The 20,305-nt window shown below is 32.5% G+C and overlaps 3 protein-coding genes across 5 annotated transcripts in view; all 3 read right to left on the reverse strand.

Annotated features, from left to right (window-relative positions):
* Window positions 1–6,006, reverse strand: part of LOC125844293 (cell division control protein 2 homolog A-like) — a 9,349-nt gene extending 3,343 nt beyond the window's left edge. For 2 of the 3 annotated variants that reach the window (XM_049523576.1, XM_049523577.1), the window contains exons 1-3: window positions 5,875–6,000; window positions 3,996–4,027; window positions 3,729–3,913 (exon numbers count right to left, since the gene is read on the reverse strand). In XM_049523576.1, the coding sequence (XP_049379533.1) occupies window positions 3,729–3,913; window positions 3,996–4,004 (194 nt within the window). In that variant the 5' untranslated portion in view covers window positions 4,005–4,027; window positions 5,875–6,000. Of the gene's footprint in view, window positions 1–3,728; window positions 3,914–3,995; window positions 4,028–5,874 lie in introns of all 3 variants that reach the window. The other variant, XM_049523578.1, reaches the window with a different exon arrangement.
* Window positions 6,007–8,346: 2,340 nt separating this feature from the next.
* Window positions 8,347–11,621, reverse strand: LOC125844294 (profilin). Its single transcript, XM_049523579.1, has 4 exons — window positions 11,315–11,621; window positions 9,725–9,862; window positions 8,785–8,927; window positions 8,347–8,531 (listed from the first exon to the last, which is right to left on the reverse strand). Exons 1-3 carry the CDS (start codon window positions 11,435–11,437, stop codon window positions 8,793–8,795), a joined length of 396 nt encoding a protein of 131 aa, XP_049379536.1. The 5' UTR covers window positions 11,438–11,621; the 3' UTR covers window positions 8,347–8,531; window positions 8,785–8,792.
* Window positions 11,622–13,229: 1,608 nt separating this feature from the next.
* On the reverse strand, window positions 13,230–19,701 carry LOC125844834 (vacuolar protein sorting-associated protein 32 homolog 2-like). Its single transcript, XM_049524180.1, has 8 exons — window positions 19,529–19,701; window positions 18,324–18,522; window positions 17,141–17,240; window positions 15,304–15,389; window positions 15,116–15,207; window positions 14,387–14,501; window positions 14,113–14,308; window positions 13,230–13,463 (listed from the first exon to the last, which is right to left on the reverse strand). Exons 2-7 carry the CDS (start codon window positions 18,393–18,395, stop codon window positions 14,117–14,119), a joined length of 657 nt encoding a protein of 218 aa, XP_049380137.1. The 5' UTR covers window positions 18,396–18,522; window positions 19,529–19,701; the 3' UTR covers window positions 13,230–13,463; window positions 14,113–14,116.
* Between the last annotated feature and the right edge of the window lie 604 nt (window positions 19,702–20,305).

A 20,305-nucleotide genomic window follows, 5' to 3' on the forward strand; every position in this document is an offset into this window, starting at 1 on the left:
CCCCCCCCCCCTTTTGGTCCCCCTTCCATTTAGAGTCATAATTACACAAAATTGAAATTCCCAAGGTGGACAGAAGTTCATACCTACAACATTACACCCCGGCTCACTCACACCTATCTCATATATATATATATATATATCAAAAGTGGGAAGCTCTAAAGTGCAAAGTTGGATTACCATTTTACCCTTATACTAAATCCAAATGTTATAAAAAAATTTAGGGAAAAAGGACGAATTTACCTCCGAACTTTGATAAATGGTACGTCTATGCCCTCCGTTATACTTTGGGTCCATCTCAGTCCCTACCGTCCAATTATCGGTACACACATGCCCCTCTCACTAATGGCCCCCTCATCCTGTCCACGTGTCTTAATCCTAATCAACTACCCGTTTGACCATTGTTTTTAACCCATAAACTAACAACCCGCCCCATAAACCCATACCCACCCGATTCCCTCTAAAATATCCTAAGTCAATTAAAAGACCCAAATCTTACATGTGAGTAATTAATAGAAAAAAATTTAAAAAATAATTACCGCTTATACATGTACATGTTTCATCTTCCAAAATTAATGTTCATATTTAATCTTTTTGTCTTTAATTTATGGGAAAAAGGACAAATATACTCCCGAACTATCGTAAATGGTATGCAAATACCCTCTGTTATACTTTTGGGACATTGGTGCCCCTGCCGTCCAAAAACTAGAGCATATATGCCCTTTACTTTAACGGAAGACTAAATAGGGACACGTGGCGCAATCTTATCCGTCGATCCGATATTTAATAAATGTCGGTCGGTGGATAAGATTATGACACGTGTATATCCGTTAGTATAAAGGGTATATATGCTCTAGTTTTTGAACGACAAGGGCATCAATGTCCCAAAAAAAAGACGAAGGGTATCTGCATACCATTTATGATAGTTCGGGGGTATATTTGTCCCTTTTCCCTTAATTATTGTAATACTTGACCTTTCAACTTTGAAGAAAATTTCAAGACGAGGATTTGTGTGAAAATTATAAGGTCTATTGATGTGATTATAGGGATAGATAACACTTCAATTACTAGAATTTTGAACTATTTGTTTTTTACTTATTCGCAGAGATCGGAACTATGATGAGATCCCTCCATTTATATAGTTGAATCAATGTCACTTTTGTTAAATTGTCTTTCGGGATTTTTTAACTCTTTTTTTTATGGTCAAAGGTTGAGCTTGACTTCCAGGATTTTTAACTCGTCTTTTATGATCAAAGGTTGAGTGTTTATTACTATAGCTTTGTTTCAATTTGCATTATCAAGACAAAGCATGTAAAAATTGTCTTAGAATATTTCTATCTTCCTTGGTATTTAATTATATAATGGCAAAATTTAAATACCAACAATTGCACTTTAATTCTTTAGTTATGACATCATAATTAAGTTTCCTTAGTTATAAATTTGAATTACTTAATTGCATTCTACTTAATGAGAAGGAGATTTTCATCTTCTACTAATTAATATCAACATTTTATCTTCTTGAATGTGTATCCTGTAACTATTCATTTAATTTCAACAAATGATTTTTAAGAGAACAACGTTAAATGAAGAACTATTGTAAATGTGGGTGATGAAAAGTTTCAACTGCCCAGAAAATTATCTCTCTAACAATCTATAAATAATTCTCTATAAACAAGAGAGGGTAAAACATAAAAAGAGAAATTAAGGGTGGGGCACCATTCTTACAACGGCCAGTAAAAAGTTGAAAGAGATCCATTTTTTCTTATCGATTTCTTGTTATCGTGGAATTCGTCATCAAGATGGATCACAAAAGAGGCTTTTGGTCCCTTGAAGAAGAAGAAGACGAAAGAGAAGCATGTGTAATTTCTGATAGACTAATTAGCACTTTATTTTCTTAGCTTATGTTCTTTTTCTTCTTGTGAATTTAGAGCACCATGCATTCACAATAATAAACAAGAGAGAAGAAGAAGAAGAAGTTCTTTACAGAGATGACTCGTAGCAATAACCGAATGTAAGTCCAAATATATGAATATCTGATCATCTATAGCAATGTTGACTCTTTAAAAGGTTGTTAAGATCTACTTGGTGGTTATCTTTGAAAATACTAACCTTTCTACCATTCACACCAAGCGTGTTATAACTATGTCAAAAGTCATTCAACTTGATAGATTGATCACTAATTGTAACTCAAATACAATTTTTAAAAAAAATTATGTGACTTTTTACGAGTTCATACTCATTGTTATGGAGTACACACCCAGATTCTATTAATACTACAAGTGGAAAGCTCCAAAGTGAAAACTTGATTACCATTTTACCCCTACACTAAATCAAAATGTTAAAAATATCTAATTAATTAAATAAAAAGTAAATACAATTATTGTATTAAAGAAAGACTGTATCAACGTGAATAATTTATTAATGAGTTATAAAGTCTCTACGAAAGCTTTTTTAGAACTTGTATATCACCTTTTGAGCTTCCTATATGTATCAACGTAAGTACTAACATCTGCTAGAATTTAATTCAAAACCAACGTGATCATTATACATCAGGTTCTTTAATTTCTTGAAACTGTAAAGATGCTTTCTTTTAAATTTTAAGAACTGTCAAAGAAAATTAATTTCTTTGCAATATTTGTATGCATGCATCCTAACTTTAAATGATATATCGGCATGTCTGTTTTTTTTCAAACATGTGACTTTTCATGCATATTTCTGGATAACTTTTTATGTCTTATAAATATTTCTTTCCCACAACAATTTTGTTATTGACATTAGATGGTTCCAAAACAAGCAAGGAGCAAGGAGCAAGTGGTTTTGTGGCTATAAATAATGAGTTTATAACCCTTCTATAGTTATCATGATCATCGGGGATTTCTTATAAAGAAATACAAAAAAAAAAGGTATAGTACTGTACGAGCTTCGTCGCCATCCTCTTCTCTGTATTCTTCTTGTCACAATTACCGGTAAAATCAAGAACTTTTTAAGCGGAACTTATATATTCCACTAAATGATCAGCATATAGAAAATGACTAATAGGCTCCTCTATAACTGCCTTGGCTGAAATTAATTGTCACTAGACAATCCAAGTTCGTTGAACGGCACAATGTCGTGTTGCATTGATGCTTAACTTCTAAATACAAACGATAATGTTAAATAAGCTTTTGCTTGTCAAAAATCTAAGTGAAACTATATGCTTTTCCCTTCCTCACTATCTGCCGTAAGAAAACAATAAAATTAAAACATAAGAAAATAGCAGTTTTGTAACCCACATACACTAATAATCACATAAACAGACAATCAAAGTTTTCTAAGTAAGAACTCTGTACATTCCATTAAGATCTCCAACACATGATTCAAGTGATAATCTAAGACTAGATCATGCTGCTCACCTTCTCTGTAAAGGCAAAGATTACCCTAAAAAGACTGATAGAAGTATTTCTAGAAGATCGAAGTTCAAAACAGAAAAATACTAACAAAGTGAAGGAAGGGGGTAAAAACTGGATAAATACCCAGTGTAGTTCAAATAACATTACTGCTCTAAAACAGCAAACGTGAATTAACTGATATGGAGGGCAAGTAGACACGTGCATTAGGTTTCCGTTATAACTTGCATCACATTGATATTATAATCACAGGAAAGCAAAATACAGCTTAAGTTACACTTTGCTTGCAATCACAATCATATAGTTCATATCGGTTATAAATAAACAATAAAGACCATATTTTACCTCACAATGTTTCCGTGCTGCATCTCTTTTAAAAGAGAAATTTCTCTTATAGCTGTGCTAGGCACTCCCTCATCTTCTTGCTCCAGCCGTATTTTTTTTAGAGCAACGATTTCCTTAGTTGCACGAACAAGGGCCTTGTACACTACACCATATGTTCCTTCCCCAATCTTCCCAATTTTTTCATACTGCAAGTACCCCAAATGTTACCATCCAAAGAAGCATAGAGTACATAAGGAGTGACAAAGATACAGAGGACTACTCTGTTACCTGGTCCATCTAGGTCAATATAGACGAACTCTCTGAAAAGAGAAGCAAGATAAATAGATAAGAAACTCAGTCATAAAAGAGGTAATAAATAAAATACTATTGTCCAGCTTAACAAGAAAAAATTATCCAAAAGATAGTGTACACTCTACTGACTAGAAACATAGCCATATTTTCATGTCAATGTAAGCGTGAGCAAGGTAAATGGCCCAAGGTCCATGTGAAATGGACTTTGGACCTAAGCTATTCTTTTCAAAGCTCACATCACTAAGTTTACAAAACCAAAACCACAGTAATACACATAAGAAATCAAAGCAGAGATCTCCGATTAACCAACATGCTATCAGCTCTAACAACACCAAAATTCAGTAACAAAGGAATCAACATAAACAACAAATCCAGAAAATACTCAAAGCGTTCAAAAATTAGCATTAAAAGGCAACAAATCTTGACCTAAACTTCAGCAAATGAATACAACCATAGACATACTTCAGAAGAAATGAAGCGCTGCATTATTCCATCACCACAACACTGAGCTTACAAACCAATCAAAGCTACATCTCTAGAAATATATAGCGAACAGGTGAGGAAAAAGTATCAATAACTATGTGTATGCGTATCAGGAAGTTCAGAAAATATGGAATGCTACACTATTCCATCACCAAAACAAGGAATAGAGAAGACCAACCACATCCAAATCTAGTAATCTACACCAAAGAATAGAAACAACAAGATAAATAATTACACACACGCACACACACAAAAGATATTTACAGCTACATATCTAATATTATACAGGGAAAAGATGAACAAAAAATATCAATAACCATATGTGTGTCATGAACTTCAGAAAAAATTCAGTGCTACATTATTCCATGACCAAAACGAGTACCAGAGAAGATCAATCACAGCCTCAAATCTAGTAATCTACAGCAAAAATAAAAACAAAAACATAATGTACAGCTACATAAATGGTCATAATATACACTGAAAATTCAAAGAAAAAAAATATCAACAGCTATATGAGTGCATATTATGAACTTCAAAAGAAATTGAGTGCTACATTATTCCATCACTAAAATGAGTAACAGAGAAGATCATTCACAGCCTCAAATCTAGTAATCGACAGCGAAAATAAAAACAAAAAACATACTGTACAGCTACATATATAGAAGTAATATACACCGAAAATTGTGAAGAAGAAAATAACAATAGCTATATGAATGTGTATTATGAACTTCAGAAGAAACTGAGTGCTACATTACTCCATCACCAAAACAAGTTACAAAGAAGATCAATCACAGCCTCAAATCTAGTAATCTACAGCGAAAATAAAAACAAAAAACATAATGTACAGCAACATATATAGTACTAATTTACACCGAAAATTCAAAGAAAAAAATATCAATAGCTTTATGAGTGCATATTATGAAAATTGAGTACTACATTATTCCATCACTAAAACGAGTAACAGAGAAGATCAATCACAGCCTTAAATCTAGTAATCTACAGCGAAAATAGAAACAAAAAACATAATGTACAGCTACATTTATAGTACTAATATACACCGAAAATTCGAAGAAAAAAAATATCAATAGCTATATGAGTGCCTATTATGAACTTCAGAACAAATTGAGTGCTACACTACTCATCAAAACAACATCCAAATCTAGTAAACTAGAGCGAAAAATACAAATTAAAGCATAAATAACACATCTAGTTCTAGTAATCTACAGCGAAAACAGAAACAATTACACATACAGATAGAAAAAATGTACAGCTTCAAGTGTGTAATAATATGATAAAGCGAATAGAATTCAGGAGAAAAGCGGCAAATGTGAGTGGAGAAAACGAGTCGATCAGAAAACTGTTGCACATTCACCTTAGTACGGCGGAGATGAAGAACTTGCCGTCGTTACGCGGAGGATCGGAATGAGAAGCAGCGGCGATTGTGGCGGGAGAAAGAGAGTAAATGCCGCCGTAGAACCGTTTTGGACTGGAGTCGCAGCTTTACTCTTTCTCGGTCTTTCATAATATATATATATATAAGGGGCAAAAAGATCAATTAATTGAAACTAATTTGACTTTTTTTCTACTTTTTAGTTTTATTTATCAAAAAAAAAAGTTTTATTAATCAAATTATTTTTAAAATGGTTTTCCTTTATGATGGTTTTGTTTATTAATTATTTATAATCAATTTAGATTCGCAAGCTTATAATCAATATTTGCTTCATTTTGAAGGATTATGGTGGAGTTTCACCATTGTTTTTATGTTTGAGTTTTGAGGATAAAATAGTCTTTGATAGTAACATGAGTATTATTGCGATAGAGAGAAGAACTTCTTATTAGCTTTTTAGAAAATTACCTAACGGGCAATTTAAACGAAATCTTTCAATTTCTTATTTTACTATATTCAACTCTATGAATACAGAAATAGCTATAACATAGTTTTTCTTTTTCATATTAATAACCACTCTAAGGGAAATATTTTTATGAGGTGCTAATAATTAAATAATCATTTTTGTATATCCTATAATATTTCAGTTTAAGCCCTTATATTATCTGGAGACTGAATTTATCAAAAGAGATGTACGGTCTAATGAGATTACTATGAAACATTTTCTCATGGGTGACTTCATAATGTAAATCTGAATTAGTTAGAGTTCAAAGTGAATATTAAACAATAATAGTGTATATTTATTTAACATCCCATATATTATGTGTTCATTTATGTCCAGCAAATTATTATTCTACTACCCTGTCTGTTTGTTTGTTTTTTTTTTTTTTTGTATCTCTAGCTATGATTAATGTGATTTCCCAAAAACTAAAATGTCATGAACTTATTGTTGTTGTGAATTTTATCACGAGCAAAAGTTGAGAAAATTATCAAAATGGTCCTTAATGTACATGTGTTGTTTTATTTTGATCCTTAATATATCACACAGATTGAAATGGTCCTTAATGTATTACAAAAAAATGTTTATTTTAGTCTTTCACCCTAAATCTAACAAAGATGTCAAAAGAAAGTGTTATTTTTAACTGTGGGTCCCACATGTAGCTAACAAACTATACCATTGTTATCTTCTTTGTTAGCTCTAAAGAAATAGCTCCATAGACATCACCATTTTCTCTACTTTCTCTAACAAAATTAATTATTTTCTCTTTTCATAAATATTATTTTAACTCCAAAGCAGTTTTTAGCTGTTAAATTATACTCCTTCTGGTGTTATTGTCGATAGTTTGTTCAAGCTTAAATTAAGATCTAAATGAGCCCAAAACAACAACTTGACGAAATTTAATGCGAAAGCTTCCTTAATTGTTAATGATAATGTGAAAATTGCTTACTTCAGTGAATCAAAATGACGGAACAATTTTTTATCATAAAAAAACATATTAAAAAAATCAAAATTTTACGGTCGAATTAGTAAACAGAAAATACCATAAAATCTCCAATAAGATAAGACACCCAAAGCTTAGCTAAGTGATTTTCCACAAAGCAACATCATATATAAACATGAATTTTAATATGCATAAATGAGAATTGAGAACAATATTTAGAAATCGAGAGATAAAATAATAGTTTAAGAGAGAAAATAATATTTTTTTGTTAGAAAAAATGATGATAATCATGGAGCTCTTTTTTGGAGCTTGCAAAGAAAATAACATTATTATATTTTGTTAGCATGTGGTATCCACCGTTAAATATAACACCTTTTGTAATTTTGGTTAGATTTAGGGTAAAAGACTAAAGTGAACACTTTATGTAACACATTAAGGACCATTTCAATCTGATACATTAAGGACCAAAATAAAGCAACACATATACATTAAGGACCATTTTAATCATTTTCTCAGCAAAAGTTGATAGTAAAAATTTATTTGCATGAATCTATACATCGAATCAATAAATATATGATTTGTATTTGAATATAAAAGTATCACTTAATCATATGATTAATTAATATACATTTTCACTTTATATTAAATTACTTTACTATAATAATTCAAATTAACACATCATGTGATTTCCTTTTGTATGCTACAATTCCACTAGAGGTAAGTTTTTATTTTGCCAAAAGCTTCCATTTTTTGCCCATTTAAGAAAAAGGAGCAATAGTATTTAAGATTTGAACTTTATGAATTCAAAATATCATTGAATCCATTGACGTTTGTATATTCATATTTGTATACATTTAGTAGATTCTTAACACTTACAAACCAATACAAACCAAAACTACTGGATTCGGTTGAGCTCGTAGGTTATACTGTGTATCCATGTCAGATTACACATACCAAAAATGTTGATCTATTTTAAGCCAAAACTAAAAGATATCCATCTTAACCAAAGCTCAAATATCCAACTATAAGCACATTCCATTATATATAACCAACCAATAGGTCAATGACAAGCTCACAAGGAAACACAAAGAAAAATGTTACAATGACAACATAGTTGATACACACAAGAGATTGCAATTCTCCCCCTTACAGAGCACAACACACTTCTTCATGGCCTCAATTATGTAGGATATTAATACACTGCAAAAAAAAATTAACTTAGTATAAGCTTGGTAAAAAACCCCAAAGAAATAAAGCTAACGTATAAAGAGAGAATAGCTGCTCGGATTCACTATTTACTTTGCTGAGATGGTATACATAGATTATACATGGCTAGATTCATATTATACATCCACCGATTATTTTTAGTTTAAGCGATTGGGTGGACCACTACTTGGGTTAATTCTTCACAAAGGATACCAAGGGTGAAAAGGAGGTTAAGAGATCAACTTACCAACATGACTAGAGACCCTGTTCGATGAGATAGTCACCCAGCCTTTCAACAATCATATTACACTGGCCAGGAGTCATCGGCTCGTCATATATTCCAATGATCAAAGCCTGGTTAGTCTTCTTAATGGTGATACCACCAGCACCCTGAAAATACGCAGGACCTAGTCAGGATGACAAATTATAGAAGGTCAAGTGTTGCCATGAGGGGGCTTCATCACATAATCTGAGCTAAATTCCAGTATCTCGTGTAAGCATTGTGTAATCTACTTTCATGGATTACAGCAGGGAAAATGTCAGCAGAGAAGATCCACACTTCAATGGTCTTTATTCAGATATAATTAAGAAAACAAAAGTGTGTTCTCTAACAACTCAAACTTTATAATAGATGGTCACACAATTCCAACATGGTATCCACACCGGCAGAGGTCGTGAGTTCAAATACTGTCACTCATTAATGAGAAGCCTTTCCACGTGTTTGAGCTATGAAAAGGGATCAGACACACACATGAGGGATATGCTCATACATAATTATGTAGATAAAAGTTTGCTCTCTCTAGCCGCTTAATAAGATGGCCACACAATTCATCAATATTTATTCGAATTGGTCTTCACTGTCTGAGTTGAAACGAATGGATCATCATATGGAGAGAGGCAATAATAAAAAGAAAAAAGAAGAGTTTTTGTACCAAAAACATTTGCATATAAAAACTGAACATTAGCATAAACTGCCGCAAAAGTTAAGCTTATTTGAGCATCTCGAAAGGTTCAAGTGAGAGTTTATGACACTTCCCTGTTCTTTTTTTTTTTTGGGACAAGGATAAGCATTTTTTTTAATTCTCGGGGTTCAAACCTGAGACTTATGCCTTGTTTAGATTAAAGATACTCACTACTTCACTAGTAGACTACTTGCAATGCAATAGTAGGAAACCAGGGTCTCGTACCTTCTTGCCTCGTATAACAGCTCCTGCCTCCCCTTGAATCACCATATACTTTGTTCCCCCAAGATATAAACCAGTTGGAGCAAGTGTACCAGGTTCAGCAAAGTCATTCATTATGGCTGTTATTTCTTCTGGGTTAAACTGCCAAAAAAAAGAACACCATTAATGACAAGCTCACCAAGTTAGTTTCTTGTCAGTGCAATTCTACATTGCTTCCAACAAGCCTTCGCTCACAGGAATGGCATAGGATAGTTTAGTAAATGAAGAAATTTATTAAGTTAATATGAACCATGAAAAAAAAAATATTAACACCAAAAGACCCTCTTATACATCCACCAAACTATCAAATTCATTATTAAAAATCCAATTTTAATATGCAATTTAAGCACAAGCACAAATGAAAAGCTTGGAAAATAACAATATTCAGGACTTTTTCTTCAAGTGGATACAGCAATTTGATTGCCAACTCATGCTGAATCAGTAGTTTTCCTACTTATTGACTGTGGCAAAAATACTAGTTTTGCATAAAGACAGGTCATACGGGGAAATATCAACTTCTAGTACTGTCAGTAGATGAAGATATCAGCTTCTACCAAGTCATTGCAGGGACCAATGTGGAACTTCTACCAGTACTCTTCCTGTACACGCTGACAGCAAACTGCATCAACTGAGCATCCTGTTGGGGACACTCTCAAGGGCTGACCTTGACTATTTGGATTAGTGTCTAAGATCCCATTAAGACCTAAGGAATTCTATGAGCAGGTCATTGCCTCAATAGAAGGAAAAAATTGAACTTGCTTTAGAAAAAAATAAACCTTTGACCAATTACATAGAAAGATTCAAGATTTGTAATAGTGGATGCTAATACACCCACTACCTTCTGCTTGAATTCTATACATAACGAAACAATTCTTAGTTATTCAAATTTATCCCTTTTCCTTTTTCTCAAAAAACTATTTTCAAAACATTGCTTGGTTATACATTAGAATAGTCCTTTGATTAGTTTTTTAAGATAAATTTTTCACTTAAAATCTTTTCCTACTCACAAAACTTAAAACTTCTTTTAAAGTGAAATGCATGTCCAAACGCAACTCAAACTTCCAAATACCATTTTTCAACTTCAAATATCATTCAATATTCATGCCCAAACGCCAACTAAGTTTGCAACTATCTAAAAAGAAGTACTCCCTCCGTCCCAATTAAATGTCTTACTTCCAATTTTGGTTTGTCCAAAAAAAAGTATCTCTTAGGTATCTCTAATTTGAGACCACAAAGATTCAAAAGTCTACCTTTATTTCTTAACCTTTGTGCTCACTCAAATTAAGACACTTAAGAGTAATAGGTGTAGGTCTTAAAGCTACGATTCAGCAAACCCAGTAATTTTGGCTCAATCCCTGTATCTATAATTACTTATCCACAACACAGTAAGCAAAACAGATAGTGATTCAAGACCCATAAACTAAAAATACTATCTCCACCTCTAGGGATACATATCGACTTCAAAATTCTGAATTTTGACCAAACTAAAGCAAGTAAAAAGAAGTAAACCCAAGTAAAATTAAACCAAAATAAGAAGTGGGTATGAAGTAAAACCTGAGGAAAATTAGCAGATTGAGCCCAAACGGAACCATCATGGCCGATGATAGCAGCAGAAGTGAGATAATTACCTTCAATCTCACACATCAAATGATCATCAACATACGTTTGCCACGACATCTTCTTCTTCTTCTACTTCCCTGCTGCTAAGTTTGATTCAAGATCTGTGAAAAAATGGAAGATAAATTGATGAGTTTTTCTAGAAGTTGCGTTGATTTAAAGCTGCCGCCTACTGTGATGACTCTGTTTTCTTTAATGTGAATTGGGGAATGGTCCTTTTCAAAAAATTTCCTCTGTTTTTCAGTGTTTGGTGCGGAATAAACTAATAATTCAAGTATACTATTATTATATTCGGGTGATCTCGGTAGATTAATAAGTACTTTTTTTATATATAAAGTCATTTTTATTAGAAAACGTTTTGCCTTCAAAGCGAAGAGAGTAGTAAGTATGGGGTGATCTCGGTAGATTAATAAGTACTTTTTTATATATAAAGTCATTTTTATTATAAAACGTTTTGCCTTCAAAGTGAAGAGAGTAGTAAGTATGTTTTATTTTTGTTTTCTATTGATATTTGGTATCAGAGCTTTGATTAAATTTGAATGCGCACAACAAGGTTCATTCTTGGGATAATGCTCTAAACAGAGTTTTTTTTTCATATTCAGAGTTTGAATAGTAAGTACTCTACCGTTCTCAAATAGAACTTTAAATTCAAGCCTTACATAAAGATGTGTTGTGGATATAGAATCGTCTTTCGATAAAACAAAACGTTTTATCTCTCAAAGTAAATTTTTCAATGCAAATTGAGATAATTTAATCTTAAATCAACATTTAATATCGATTGAGAAATAAAATAAAATAAAAAGTCTAATTGGGAAGAGAATGAAAAAAGAGAGGCAATAATTGCATGTATCTTCTATTCATTGATTTGAGTGTTGATATCCAAAGTTCTAACCATCATTTGGTGTAACGTATAAAGCATAATAATCTTAAAGATAAAATGTATAACTATTTTATTCAATTTTTGGTTGGAGGTATACGATCGTCTTAAGATAAATTATATCACAATTTATATCTTAGTGATAAGATAAGTTATCTCATATATATGCTGGAATAACTTATTCCAAAATCACTTATTCTGAAATAATTAATTTCGAGATCATTGACCCCACTTTTCTTACTATAAAAATTTACTTGCACTTATGTTCATATCAATTTAATTTAATAATTTGTATTATATGCATTTTTATCTTTTTCATTATGGTTAACTAATGTACATTCTTACCTCATTTATTAATTACTTGGTTGTGGTGGAATACGTTGATTTGGTCCGAATAGTTAATAATGGCAAGGTTTTCACCATTAGTTATAGTGAAATACATTGATTTCGTGTATAACATGTTGTGGGACTCCCATATTGATAAGTCAGTCTTATTTAAGTGGGACTTCTCGGCGCGAATTCGAATTTAGTCGGATTTCAATGTGGATATCAGACATCGAGTGGGAAATTAAAAAAAAAAGAAAAAACAAATCGTAGAAAAAAGATAAGCTCAACTTTTTTTGATGTCAGTGAGAACAATTTGAGTATTTCAACTGACCTTTTTAATAAACAAAATTTTCAATGCTATTCCAATTTATAAAGCTCTCCGTATAAGAATTAAAAAGAAAAATCATACTCTTACTTGAACCTAACTTAAAACTTTTGATTAAAAGTTGAAAAATCATAAATATATTTGTGTCAATGAAAGGTAATAGATACCCGATGAAATGAAGGTATGATCTCAGTTTATACAACGACACATAATAACTTTCCATCACCTAAATCTTAATAAACGAGTTACTTGATACATGTGCTGGTGAAAAATAACAGATGCCAAATGGTCGAGATGTGAATGAACTAATTTAAACACCACCAAAAAAATGTACTTTAATGTTGATAGAAGAGATACTTTGTACAATTTCAAGAAGGAAATTTCATGTAAAAGTAGCAAAACTCTTCCCATTTCAACTTTGACATAAAATATTAAATCAACTCCTGTAATCTATACAGTTATACTTGTAAGCTAAGGCTGCATTGCAAGAATTCAAAAATCATCCACCACAAAGAGTACATTTGATCTTTACAGCATTCTTTATTCGGCGATTATCACTGCAAAACACCAAATGAAACAGTCAGAAACTTCAAAAACAACCAGACAAGTACGTATCAGTTGAAACAACACGATTTCAGCTGCATCATGAAAATCAAATCCATTGGGAAAAAAATGAATCAAATAAGAGTTGAGTTTGGTGTCATTTACACAACTTTGTTGATGTATTTGTCCATGTAAAGAACATGAGATCTTTTCTCAGTTCTTTTTAGTCTACATTCCCTTAAGGTGGCCGTCAAGGTCCCTTTTCCCTTCCCGTTAGTAGTGTTTCCAAGTGTTGAGGAAGAACCAAGGGAAGGGGAGGAAGCAAACAAGAAGGTATCTGATGGATTTGACTGTACTCATTCCATGTCTAGGCACCACTTGATTAACTTCTGAGCGAAAATCAGGGGATGTGAAAGTGGGGGAACATGAATTAGACATTTTCATTTAATCTTGTTTAACCTACAACTTGTAAACAGGTTTGTAATGCACAACGTCATCTTACACTAGGTTTTACATGGAACATTCTTTCCTTCAAACAATTGCAAAACTAGATAAGTATAGCATGTTTCATTTTATAATTGACCCTACGAAAATAGCACTGGTAGTGTTCATAGTCTCAGATACTTAGCAGTATTCACAAGAAATAGAGAACAAGAAAATGACCTCGTCAAAGAGCCATTTCAGCCTGCAAAGCAGCAAGTTCATCTTCTTCCGTTCTGCTGTGTTGGGCAGCAGGACGCACTTGTTGCCTACCAGCAGGCAGATGAATAGGTGCAGAAGGGGCAGTAGTAGCAGGCTGAAGGAGTTGTTCCTCCAACTCAGCTCCTTCCAGTTCTTCAAGTTCTGCCTCTAACTCATCCTACAAAAAATTGATACGAATTATTGTCCAGACGCAGAGAGGAGGTATTATAAAAACAAGAATTGCCCAAGTACATACTTCATCAAAATCAGCAGCTGCACCAATTGGTGTAGATAACGCTTCCTGAATCATTTTCATGTTCTCAGTCTGCTCATTGATTTCATCCATGGTTTTGTCAACATCGTCAATATTCCTGAACAGAAAAACTAGATAATATCAGGCAAGAGAACTCCATTTAACAAAAGACACCCAACCATAACAAAAAGAAGAATTTAATTTCTAGCATATATTTGAGTTTGACCTTGATGAACTGAAAAAATCTGGATAACACAGAACAACACTGCATAGATGTGAGTGATTCAGGCAACTGTAATCATGCTTTTGTGTAGAAAGCTTGATTGTACCTCTACTACTAATAATTAAAAAAATAGTAGTACTACAGAATTTAAGCCACACGATTAAAGTGGCATCCCACTAATAATTAAAAAAATAGTAGTACTACAGAATTTAAGCCACACAATTAAAGTGGCATCCCATCCGTTACGATTATGGTTCAAGCCTCAAAACTTATTCAATTGTGACAGAATGCATCTTCCAAATGTGATGCACAAAGAAGACTACAAGGAAATATGATGCCTTGATACGATAGCCCGTATCGGGCAAAGGCATTGGATTGGAGACCTCTTCTATATCATTTGAACATTTTGTGTTCTCGACTAGGAAGTCTTTCAGGGCAAAAGTTATGTAGCTATACTAAACAACAGAGAACTAAAGATACTGCAGCAACATAGTGCATACACAACTTACGTTGCCTTCTGCATGGCTTTCATTGCAGCTGCTCCAGTTCTAAGAGCATCAACGGTTTCTGTTGTGGCTTTTGCACCTTCTAGCAGTATCATCTGAAACCCAAATCCAACAAAACGCCTATGCTTTTATTGTGATGTTATGACACAAAATATGTGTATAAGATTATGAGATCTAGCAGAAAAGAGCACCTGATCATGGATACGCAATTGGAAATTTCCAAGCTGTTCGACTTGCTGTTCATAGAGCCTTTTTCTTTTCAAACATTGTATTGCAGCTGAAAATAGAACAAAAAATTCATCAAAAATGTTGCCAAAAAGAAGTAAAAAATGGCAAAACCATAATATTCACTTAGTATGCTCTCAAATTACTACTCCCTCCGTCCCATATTACTCGTTCATATTACTAAATATATCGGTCCCAAATTACTTGTCAATTTACAAAACCAAGATATAATTAATTAAAACAATTCCATTTTTGCCTTTAAAATTAATTCCTTTTGAAAGTATAAATATTGTAATGCTCCAAAAAAGTTCCTCCATTATTAATCTTGGTATTGATAGATAAGACACATAGTATTAAAAAGTGTAAAGGGTAAATTAGTAAAAATACCCTTCTTATTTATGATTTATTAAGGGGCGTGTAAAGGGGAAAGTGGACAACTATTATGGAACGGAGGGAGTATAAGTATTGAGGAATATATGTGTGATCCACAAAGATAAAAACTTACTCTATCCAAATTAGTTTCCTCTATCATTACCAGGAGAAGCCAAAACATGCTTTTTTCCCGGGTCTTTACGTGGGAAAAGTCATATGGTAAAGCAATAACACAAGAGTTTTCCAGACTTTAACCAGATCAGCAAAGACTTAAAGACTATTGCAATTTGCAAAGCAAAAATCTCTGAGCTTCTATGTCATCTAGGAAAAATGCCAAATAATAGACCAGCAAATTTCACTTGTGTTTTCAGCTGAAACTCAATTTTCCCTAGGATGATCATCCGTGGTGAATTTGTCAAGAAGGAAATTTTAACTTATATAGATTTCTTATATGAAATTTTTTATAAAAATATTATTACAAGGTAAACACTAAGAGGGTTAGTAGATAATAAAGTTTCCAGTTGGAACAAAAATCCAATGCTTAAGTTAGTTGTAAAATATCGAATTAGCTTTTCCGGTCATCCCAAGAAAATAGCAGAAACATATCTAAAAACTAGTCGTTGCATTTAACACAAAAAAAGAGTCAGACATGTATTTTCAAGTATTTAATAGTATAGTAGCCTATGCATGCCAGCTATCAAGTAAGGACAATCATCCTAATTTACAAGGAAACAAAGGCCTAATTATTTCCATCTTACATTGACCATTAACAACCGAAGAAAATCTCTCTCAGAAGCATTAATCATTAAATTTTCTTTTGAATTTTCACTCTTCCCTACAAATATGTGGAAATAAGAACCTTGTAGAATAACCCTATGGACTTGTGAACCCCCCTCCCCACAAAATCCAACTCTGCCAAAAAGAAATCACACGAAAAGCTCAATGAGAAATGTAAATATGAGATGACAATTCACAACCATGATTTATTTCTTAAAAAAGAAAATTCACAACCGTGACTTTAGAGTTTACCTTAATATAGCAACATTTACTCCTTTTAATATTTTTCTTTTTTACCTTTTATAAGGTAGACATATAACTGAAGTACCAAATGACAGATTGATATTTCAACGTTAAACTTGCAGGTACACAATAGAGAACCAACATAATCTAACACAAAATATGAAGTTAAACAACATTACATGATATCTGAGACGATACAAATATATCTCAATCCAACAGTTCACCCACACAAGTAAGAAAAGATTCTTCTAGTAGAGAGTCTCATTCTTAAGTGCGTCATAGTAAAGTAAATGGAGAAAAATCAGGACACTTGATACAACTGCAGAAATATTAATGTAAACATATCCTGACCAAGGGAACTACATATGAAAAATTAGCCTTTTCATACAAATGATTTTCAGGATATCATACCCCTTTTATTTTTTGCTCTAGTAAATTCCTTCGCTCTTTCAACCTCAGCAGTAGCCTTCTTCAATAAAACTGACTCCTTTTTCTCAAGCATTTCAAGCGTCTGTACAATAACCAAATGTCAAACAGAAGCTCTTTAAATTTACTTGATAATTTTTAACACAGCTAATTACTTCAACAGACATTAAACATGAATAAGTGAAGGTCTTTGGAAAGACTTTGACCACAAGTATGACACAATGCATCTGGAAAAGTATCCGTAAGCCACCTGTGTCTTATTGAGACTCACTAAAAAGGGCTGCACCTCGTATGCAGAATGATTAATATGAAAAAATATCACCAAACAATATTTATTGCAAATGGACCACAAAAATGATGAATTAGTTTGCATTAAGATAATGCCCCACAGCTTCCAACTAAAACTCTATTTTGTATCCTTAATTATAATGAGATTCATGTTCAGCTTTACAGGGGAAAGAACACAGGAAAATTCATGTTCTACAGTTTTGGGAAGTGAAACAACTATGGAACTGCATCAGCCTGTCTTAAAACTGAATATTGTTTAAAATGTGAAAATTATAAAAGACAAAGCATCTGTTTATCAGAACACTCTCAATAAAAGAATAAACAAGCTTTAACGTTGTTAGATTAAAAGAAATAGATGAACCCTTATCTTTCTTCCCAGATGTTCTGGAAAGAGAAGCCCCTTTATACATATTATACATGTGATTAGTTATTCGTCTGTCGAAACAGTATTGGCAGTTTCTGCCATAATTGCCTTGAAACCGGAGATATGACAAACACTGTGCATAAACTCTTCAAGGAAAGACCGTAATTTTAATTCCCTAGAGTCCATATGATGCCCCCCAACCATGAATTTTTTCTTTCTCTTTTTCACCATCAGAAAGTTTGGATCTTTACATCACCAACCATGAATTAGTTGACCCCAAAAAGATATCTCATCAACCAGACTTCGATCACAAACTCGGATGCTTATATGAATCCTCTATGATGCCTTCCAACTATGAATTAGCTGTCTCAATAAAGAAAAACAAGTCGACTATCAAACTGACCTTAATTCCAAGCTAGTTGAGATTGGCTATATGAATCCTCTTTATTGATTCAATTACATTCATTCCATTCTATAGAAGTAAATTTCAAAGAAGGCAGTTAAACAGGAGCATACCTCATTTAACTTGTCTAATGTTGCTAGAGCATTTGTTTCTTGTTTGGGTTTTCCAAGTAATCGCTTAAACATTTTCGATTTTGCACAGGAATTGGTTGCAGCAAAAATCTTCACAGTTCAACCCACCAAACAATCAATCAACTACTCCTCAATCCCGAATCAATGGGGTCCCAAAAAGAACTTCAAAATTATACAATTCCTGCAACAAAAAATCGGAAGTTTCACACCCATTAGCTAAAATAATCAATCTGCAAGATCAGCAAAATCTTCAAAGTTCCATCAATCAACTACCCCTCAATTCCGAATCCATTGGGTCCAACAAAAACTTCAAAATAATCAAAATTACACAATTCATGCAACAAAAAATCGAAACTTTCACACCCATTAGCTGAAATAATCAATCCACAAAATGGGTCAGGAAAATCTTCAAAGTTCGATCAATCAACTACTTCTCAATCCCTAATCCATTGGGTCCAACAAAAACTTCAAAATAATAATTAAAAGAAATATACAGTTCCCGCAACAACAAAAATCAAAATTTTCACACCCATTGGCTAAAATAATCAATCTACAGTACGAGTCAGCAAAATCTCCAGGAGTTCGATCAATCAACTACCCCTCAATCCTGAATCAATTGTGTTCAACAAAAACTTCAAAATAATCAAAACTATACAATTCATGCAACAAAAAATCAAATTTCACACCTATTAGCTAAAATAATCAATCTACAAAAATGGGTAGGCAAAATCTTCACAGTTCAATCAATCAACTAGCCCTCAATCCCGAATGTATTGAGTCTAACAAAAACTTCAAAATCATACAATTACCGCAACAAAAACTCGAAAATTTCACATCCATTAGCCAAAATAATCAAAATTATACAACTATTGCAATAAAAAAATCGAAAATTTCACACCCATTAGCTAAAATAATCAATCTACAATACGAGTCAGCAAAATCTCCAGTGTTCGATCAATCAACTACCCCTCAATCCCAAATCAATTGGGTCCAACAAAAACTCCAAAATACTCAAAATTACACAATCCCTGAAACAAAAACTCGAAAATTTCACAACCCACTAACTAAAACAATCAATCTACATAACTGGCATACAAATATTGAATTCATATGAAAAAAATCTATTTTTTTTCCCAATCCAACAATCCTCTTTTCCGGTGCATTGTAAGTAGAATACATTGACTAACCTGGGAAAAATTTGAAGTATTGAAGAGTAAATTGATCAATCGATCGATGATTTTGTAGAAATTTAATTTATTTTTTTTTATTTTATGGAGATGAAAAAATTGGGACTTTTGAAGATTTCTTGTATTTGGAGAAGGAGAAAAGAGTGTAACCTATAACAGGCTGTTGATTAAACTTCTATCACAGACAAATAAGATTTATTTATTTTTTTATTTAAAATAGAATTTGTGGTTATATTAAAAAAAAATTGATTCACGTCACGTAAGGTTCATTTGGGGGAAATGCGTTTGAAACCAAAACCTTTTATTAAAGGAGGACGGAAGGTGCAGTCTCATCTATTGAATCGTATTCGTGGGTGATTTATAATTTTACGTTAAGATATGTTTGTTGTTATAGTATAAAAAGAGATTTTCTAAATAGAAGTAGGATTTAATATTTGTGTAATTTTATTTATTTTTATTTAAATAGAATTTGGGGTTAACTTCACACAAAAATAAGTTTTTTTGTTTCTCATTTAATTTGTGTCTAATCGTGAGCTCAATTAATTAAGATTCGCATTGTGTAGGATTCACTTGAGGTAAGCGAGTTCGAAATTAAAACCTTTTATTAAAGAAGGATTGAAGAAATAATCGCATTTGTTGTTGCACATTCATAAATAATTTATAATTTCACATTAAATAGATTTATTATCACAAAATTTATACTTAATTTATATTTTCCTTCGCTACTAAGACCATTTTAAATAGAGAAATCACAAAGTTAAAGGGGTATGATTTAGA

This window comes from Solanum stenotomum, chromosome 11 (genome assembly GCF_019186545.1).
Source record: "Solanum stenotomum isolate F172 chromosome 11, ASM1918654v1, whole genome shotgun sequence".
NCBI classification, from domain to species: domain Eukaryota; kingdom Viridiplantae; phylum Streptophyta; class Magnoliopsida; order Solanales; family Solanaceae; genus Solanum; species Solanum stenotomum.

Coding starts and splice junctions, on each gene's coding strand:
- LOC125844294 (XM_049523579.1), bottom strand. CDS start 11,437: ATGTCGTGGCAAACGTATGTTGATGATCATTTGATGTGTGAGATTGAA. Junction 9,863..11,314: donor AATCTGCTAATTTTCCTCAG/GTTTTACTTCAT, acceptor TTTTTTTGGCAG/TTTAACCCAGAAGAAATAAC. Junction 8,928..9,724: donor CTGTTATACGAGGCAAGAAG/GTACGAGACCCT, acceptor GCGTATTTTCAG/GGTGCTGGTGGTATCACCAT.
- LOC125844834 (XM_049524180.1), bottom strand. CDS start 18,395: ATGTTTAAGCGATTACTTGGAAAACCCAAACAAGAAACAAATGCTCTA. Junction 17,241..18,323: donor CATTAGACAAGTTAAATGAG/GTATGCTCCTGT, acceptor GTTATTGTACAG/ACGCTTGAAATGCTTGAGAA. Junction 14,502..15,115: donor AAAGCCATGCAGAAGGCAAC/GTAAGTTGTGTA, acceptor TTTTCTGTTCAG/GAATATTGACGATGTTGACA.